This window comes from Branchiostoma lanceolatum, chromosome 13 (genome assembly GCF_035083965.1).
Source record: "Branchiostoma lanceolatum isolate klBraLanc5 chromosome 13, klBraLanc5.hap2, whole genome shotgun sequence".
In the NCBI taxonomy this organism is placed as follows: Eukaryota; Metazoa; Chordata; class Leptocardii; order Amphioxiformes; family Branchiostomatidae; genus Branchiostoma; species Branchiostoma lanceolatum.
This window is the reverse complement of record NC_089734.1, coordinates 5,418,572-5,424,732: the sequence shown is the minus strand read 5'-3', so window position 1 is coordinate 5,424,732 and position 6,161 is coordinate 5,418,572. Positions and strand designations below refer to the sequence as shown.

Here is a 6,161-nt window from a genome sequence, read left to right as displayed (position 1 = left end):
ATTCAGCATCACGCCCAGTCGTCTTCTCTACGTTGAATGACGGAGCGGTCTGGCCTTGTTGTCTTGCACATGACTGGGCAAAGTGGTCCTTCTTTTTAGAATGCGTGTCGGATGTAAATAAAAGGCATGGAATTCGCACGTTTGTCCATGTGGGATGTCCTTTCAGGTGTAAGAAATAGGGACAGAGTACGCGCAACATGCAGTTCAATGACCCCATATGGTAAGCACTGCTATGTGACCGGGGATTAAAAGAACATAGCTCAGCCAAGGAAACCCACTTCTGAAACATAATGCGTTGCTGAATATTGGTGATTTTTTAAAAATTCTTTTTTGTACACAACTAGTCAGAGGCTCTGAATAAGGTGTCTGACAGACACCGAAACGTCAGCAGGTGAAATTTACTGGTTGTGTGAAAAGAAATCTTCAATAATCTATGTTCTAACAGCCTGATGAAATTATTTTCTGAAAAATTCGTTCTTGAAGTGATCGTACGTCAGTACTCAGTAGTGTGCGTCATAGATAAGACCTGTTTGTGACATCTTTTGTTGAAATATAAGGATACATTTATTGCTTCAATAGCAATTACGACTTTTTCCACCGATAAATTTCATTGCATCCATTCTTGTGCACACTATTATCTTCTGTGCTGCTTTTACGCGCCATGAATATTTCATACATTCAACCTTGCTCGCATGATAAACAAATAGAAACGCAACAAGTCACCAAGCGTGGTCAATGTGGAAAGGTGTTTAGTCACTAAACCCTTCTATATAAAGTACTGAGAAGTGTTTTATGTTGGAAACGTCATTTTTAAAAAGATAAACCAGTTTGTGCAACGTTTTAAACCAGTTGTAACAATCCACCAGGGACGTCCATTATCAATGTGGTGACATATGTGTTGATGATGCTTATAAATGACAATACAGATAGCATACTTGCTCTCCATTGCAGTAATCTGACATCATATTCATTATGAAAGATGTTATCATGTTGTGAAAGGCTGTAAAATCCCTCAAGGACGCACTGCATGAATAAACAAGATATCACTTAGCGACGAAAGACAAATCGTAAATTTAATGGCCATGAAAACCGTCTTCATGGATCCAACTGCGCGTGCGCAGGTCAAAGGTGAAGGCCTATGTGACGTAAACAACGTCAGTCCTAGCAATCAGGGACACTGGCGTTTTACAAACTTAGTCTGCAAGAGGAGCATTTTGACTAACAATTGACTGTTGTATGAGTTACTGGAAAGGGACCTAATAGCATACTCATTTTCCCCCATTTTCCCCTACGATCTGTATAAAGGAATTTGCAGTTTAAAATGATCACTATTTCTTTTGCAACGAACAACATTGCATCCATCCTGGCACATATGAATGTATAATTTATGAGTATGTGACTACCTTTACCTGTACTAACTTTTACAAGATGGCCAAGTATGTGATGAAATAAAATAAATTCACACTGTTATACACGTCTGTTGCAAAATATATTCATGCTTGCCTCAAATGTACAAAAAAGCTACAGACCAACTAATTCTCATCATGAAAATTTCAGACAATAACTGAATCACTGCTGTTGTTATTTTTGACTCGACCTGGGATACACATATTCACAAGAACAAGCCTACCAAAAAAGAAGAAACCATATACATATATTGTATATGCTTATTCTATATAGATATCTGAAGTGTATAATTCTTAATATTTGATAAAAGCTCGTTATAATGTAGTTGCAGCTACTTAAGATTGCTTACAATAGTTGTCCATTTTTTGTTTAAAGAATACATTATCCATGTTATCTATCTGTTGCAATATATATCAACAATTGGGTGAACTGCACAACGAAAACTACATACCAGCTAGCTTAAGTATTCTCAGCAGTAAATTCAATGACAAGAGTTGGAACATGTTGTTATCTCTTCACTAGACCTTATGTTCGTTCAGCTCGGAAAGTTCTTCAAGAACGACAGCAAACTTGTTAAGATGTTTTGGATCGGGTGCTTCTTTCTTGCTAGTTGTCTTTGGCTCTCGCTTTCTTACCTCTGAAAGAGTATGCTTTGCTTTGTCTACCGTCTCAGAGGTTGAATGCTTTACAAATGCAACCATCTGTAAGTCATCAGTGTTCGGATCCTGACTTTCCTCTGCGTACACATCCATGATGATGGTCATGAACATGCTCAGTAATACGAACTGCATTAAGGCCTGGTAAACAAAGAACATCAAGGGACCGAGAATGTAGTGTCCATCAACGAGAGCATCGAAATCAAAACTACCCAACATCATGGTGCACAGGCTTGTCAGACTGGTCAGGATGTTTTTGTAATCCTGGAGTTTGATGCCGAACAGAAGATTTCCCATCTGTGTAAAGGCCATGAGAATGATGCCGGCTACAAAGAAGAACTGTAGAACTGATTTAGCTGACTTCTTGATAGTCACAGAGAGAGCGTAAACGTGTGAGTTGAACCTTAAGAGCCGAATAAACTTAAGTGTAGCACAACAAATGAGGAATGCCAGCAGGTATGTGTAAATTTGAAACCAGTTCACAGCGCTTTTGTAGATGTCGAAGACGGATTCTGAAGTTGTTCGTTGTTCGACGGCCTGATCTATGATGCTCTGTGCGTTAAAGTAGACTCCGAGGGATGAGAAACCGATGGCGATGACGAAGAGTTCCACCCAGCTCCAGAACTCACTCAGGTATTCGATCGGTCGGGCAAAAAGGCTCTTGGCTGAAATGACATAATGTATTTGATACATGAACTGATTGGAACCAGGAGCTTAACTTTGAGGCTGCTACAAGTTGAGCTCTGGGGACATCCGGGATCCCTGCATGTGGTTAACTCATATTATGATAGTAATGCCATCATAATTCAGGGATGGATCCCTTATAATATATATATTATTATATATATATATTATTATAAATTCTGAAAAATTCATGGAGCTAGAATCCTGAAAAATTTTGGGAACTGGAGCCAGATTTCTGGGAACTGGAGCCAGAATTCTGGGAACGGGAGCCAGAATTTTGCAGAATTATACCTTCCAACACTTATACCTTCCAACTTGGTGTTTTCTTCCTTCAAGTTGGTGTTTTCTTTCTGCACATCATCTCTTTCTTCCTGCATATAGATAAATGCTGGATTCTGGCTACAGTCCCCAGAATTCTGTTACAGTTCTCGTAGTTTTGCAGAATTCTGGGTCCAATTACCAGAATTCTGAAGAATAATCTTAAGAATTCTGCAGAATTCAGCTAATAATTATTGACAGACAATTGGACAAAAACACAACTAAATTTGTTCAAAGTGTTCTTGTTTCATACAATAGAATTGACCTTATAACATTGTACTGTGTGCCTGACAACTTTGATCAACTCACTATCATCGGTATTCATTCAATGCGAGTTTTAGAATATTCGCTCACCTTCTTTAATGGCAAAGAAAAGAATGAAGACCGCAAGGACAGCTCGCAGTGCAAAAAGCAAGATGGCGTCCTGTTGGATCAGCCTCAAGGTCACGACCTCGGCCCCCCTGTAGGCGGCTCCCAGGTTGGTGAACTCCACCACTAGGGTCACCACGGAGAACAGGTTTGCATGCGGGTTGTAGAAAATGACCTCCACGAAGACGGCACGGGTTCGCTCGTCCAGCCAGTTGTGTTCCTTTAAGAATGTTGCTAGCCGCAAACCCGTCGTACGCGTCTTTCCGAGTGGAGTGGAATAACCACCGGTGAGATACGTGCCGTGCCATCCAAAATACGGGAAGCCTGGGAACATAGAAATAGTTATAAAATAGTAAACATACTTGTAAATTCAATATCAGGATACAGTATCATTGTTTCTTGTGACAAATGCCAGTTGCCTTTTACAATAGATATATATACAGTGTTCTATACTTATCCCAAAAGAGTTAAAGTAAGAAAGTGCCAACAAAAACGTGGAAACGGGTGTCTGCCATTGCATCTTGTGGGAAAGGCTAATTGTCCTTTCCGATGTAGATTTATATAAAAAGTTTGAAAATGACTCACAATGTAAGGAGTAATGAACTTACAGAACCTCAAAAATCAATTTGAAAAAAGTGCAAACAAAAATGATTTCTAAATTCTGAAGACAAAAATACTTACTTCCAACAAGAGAAGCAAATCTGTACATCCAGGGCGTGTCCGTTTCTTCCCTTGTTAGAAAGACGGTACAATTCGCTCCTGTGACCGGCGTACTGACTGTACTGGTAAGTGGGGTCACCGTTGGGGCACAGATGACCGTATCTGTACTGTTGATGGTGTCATTATAAGGGATCCATCCCTGAAATTGGTTACATATTGTTTTATTCATAGAACATCAAAACAGATGAAAGAGAATAACATTAACAGACTACAAAACCAATTTGTAAAAACGACCAATGATTATGGGATGGTACCAAATAGAGATAAAATGTATCATGATAATAGAATCTTACCCTGCCTTGCGTTCAATGGTGACACCACAAAATGTGTAAGAATAGATAATTTGACCAAGGACTGACATATTCACCTGGATATAATCATCTGTATCCGCTGTCAGAGTAGAGAGTCCCAAAGTACATCTTGGTGCAAACTCTAGCATTTTCTCGGGCGTCTCACAGTATTGCCCTGAACAAAAAGGAAGAATCGAGATATAAAGGAAAAACAAATTTAGTGTTACTACGAGATGTAGATAGTGGATGCTACCTAAAGCATCTGACTGTTTACAAAAGATATCAAGCTTCTTGAGTAAATTTTCCATTGTGTGAAAGATGTATAGAGCATGAGTTCTAAAAGAATCAGTCGAAAGAAACGAATAGTACGTTAAACATTATAAACGTATCGTTCGTTGTTTTTGTTTGAATCTTTTAAAATCCAGTTGCTCTACATCTTTTACACAATAAAAAAATGTTAAACTCAAGTTACTCAGGCAACTTTTGTATTACGCATGAGATGTAAAGCATTGATTTATAAAGAAACAAACAAATACAACGAATAATACATTTATAAACGAGTTTATAGACTACGTCATTTACCTGGTTTCAGCCTCACTTGTCTCAACTGCACGGCGTCTAAGGGGTGAGTTAGCATGTCTTGCAGCACGTTGTCATCTGGGTTGGCTTGTCCGTTGTACCATGTTGCTGTACGAGTTGTTGGAATCAGATCTCCTTCAATCCAACTCCAGAACGATGGAATGTCATTGATCTAGACAGAAACAGGCGAGTATAGTAAATACAAGACCGGAATGGCCCAATGCTCTTTCAATAAGTGAGATAGGATCTTCAACGTGCTGGAGACTTTCCTCAAACATGGGACCTCCGACTTTATGTCCCATCCGAGAAAAACTCACTAACCAAAGTTTTGTACACATTTTCACCATGGTGAAGTGAGAAAATAGGTGTGATTATTGTAGTGCCTTTCCGAAGGGTATGACATTGAGGCCTGCTGGGGAGGATTTTAACCCAAAACCTGTAGGTTCTTAGTCAACAACCCTAACCACAAGACCACATGTAAGGCCACCTTACCACCCTACAAAGTTTACCAATTTTCTTGCTACTTACATCAGAGAAGTCTCCTTCCACGATCTGCTCTTTCACGTTCTGTGTCATGTAGAAGGCCAGCGGGCTCCGTTCTTGGTACGCCGTGAGCATGATCACCGTCACGAACAGGCCGAACACGATCACCTCCAGCACGGCGGTACGACGTTTGCGTTTCTCTGCGCTCTTGGCTCTCGCTTCGGCCAAGACTGATTCATCTGGTGGTAGCGTGGACCGCTCATCATCTGGAGACTGATATAACGGATAAATATCTAATTATGTCACATAACAAAACAATATATCAAATTGTAAGTTTTGCTGCAGTACATAAGGAAGCTGCAGCTGCCAGAAGACCCGGAATATTATCGCTTCTTCATTTTGCAAACATACAAAATATCAGAAAGATCCATTCACGACTTCTCCAGTTATCCTGTTGGTCGCCTCAGTGGAAATAGGGTGTATAAGAAAGACGCTGTTATAAAACAATGAAGTTCATTCACTCCATCATAAGCAACTGGTTTGAAAATAACGCAACAATCATAGCTCTAGGCCTACCTTGGACTTAGTAACATACGCTGCTGAACGGTCTGTCTCGATATATCGCATCCAGCCGGTGGCACTGGTCCAGATAGGT

The 6,161-nt window shown here is 39.9% G+C and overlaps 2 protein-coding genes across 2 annotated transcripts in view; both read right to left on the bottom strand.

Moving 5' to 3' along the window:
• The window catches only part of LOC136447424 (polycystin-1-like protein 2), a 97,087-nt gene that overhangs the window by 52,831 nt on the left and 38,095 nt on the right, over positions 1-6,161 (bottom strand). Inside the window, exon 25 of the mRNA XM_066446337.1 lies at positions 5,552-5,779. Within this exon, the coding sequence (XP_066302434.1) occupies positions 5,552-5,779 (228 nt within the window). The remainder of the gene's footprint in view (positions 1-5,551; positions 5,780-6,161) is intronic.
• On the bottom strand, positions 1,033-5,081 carry LOC136446994 (polycystin-2-like protein 1). The gene is made up of 5 exons (XM_066445655.1): positions 5,027-5,081; positions 4,522-4,619; positions 4,116-4,293; positions 3,420-3,758; positions 1,033-2,728 (listed from the first exon to the last, which is right to left on the bottom strand). The coding sequence occupies exons 1-5, from the start codon at positions 5,079-5,081 to the stop codon at positions 1,926-1,928; spliced, it is 1,473 nt and encodes a 490-aa protein (XP_066301752.1). The 3' UTR covers positions 1,033-1,925.

Bases quoted from the DNA above. Each gene is read 5' to 3' on its own strand.
- LOC136446994 (XM_066445655.1), bottom strand. From the start codon at position 5,081: ATGCTAACTCACCCCTTAGACGCCGTGCAGTTGAGACAAGTGAGGCTG. The intron at 4,620-5,026 runs GTAAATGACGTA...CTTTTTGTTCAG, and splicing joins ACAAGTGAGGCTGAAACCAG to GGCAATACTGTGAGACGCCC. The intron at 3,759-4,115 runs GTAAGTATTTTT...CTATGTTCCCAG, and splicing joins ATTTGCTTCTCTTGTTGGAA to GCTTCCCGTATTTTGGATGG.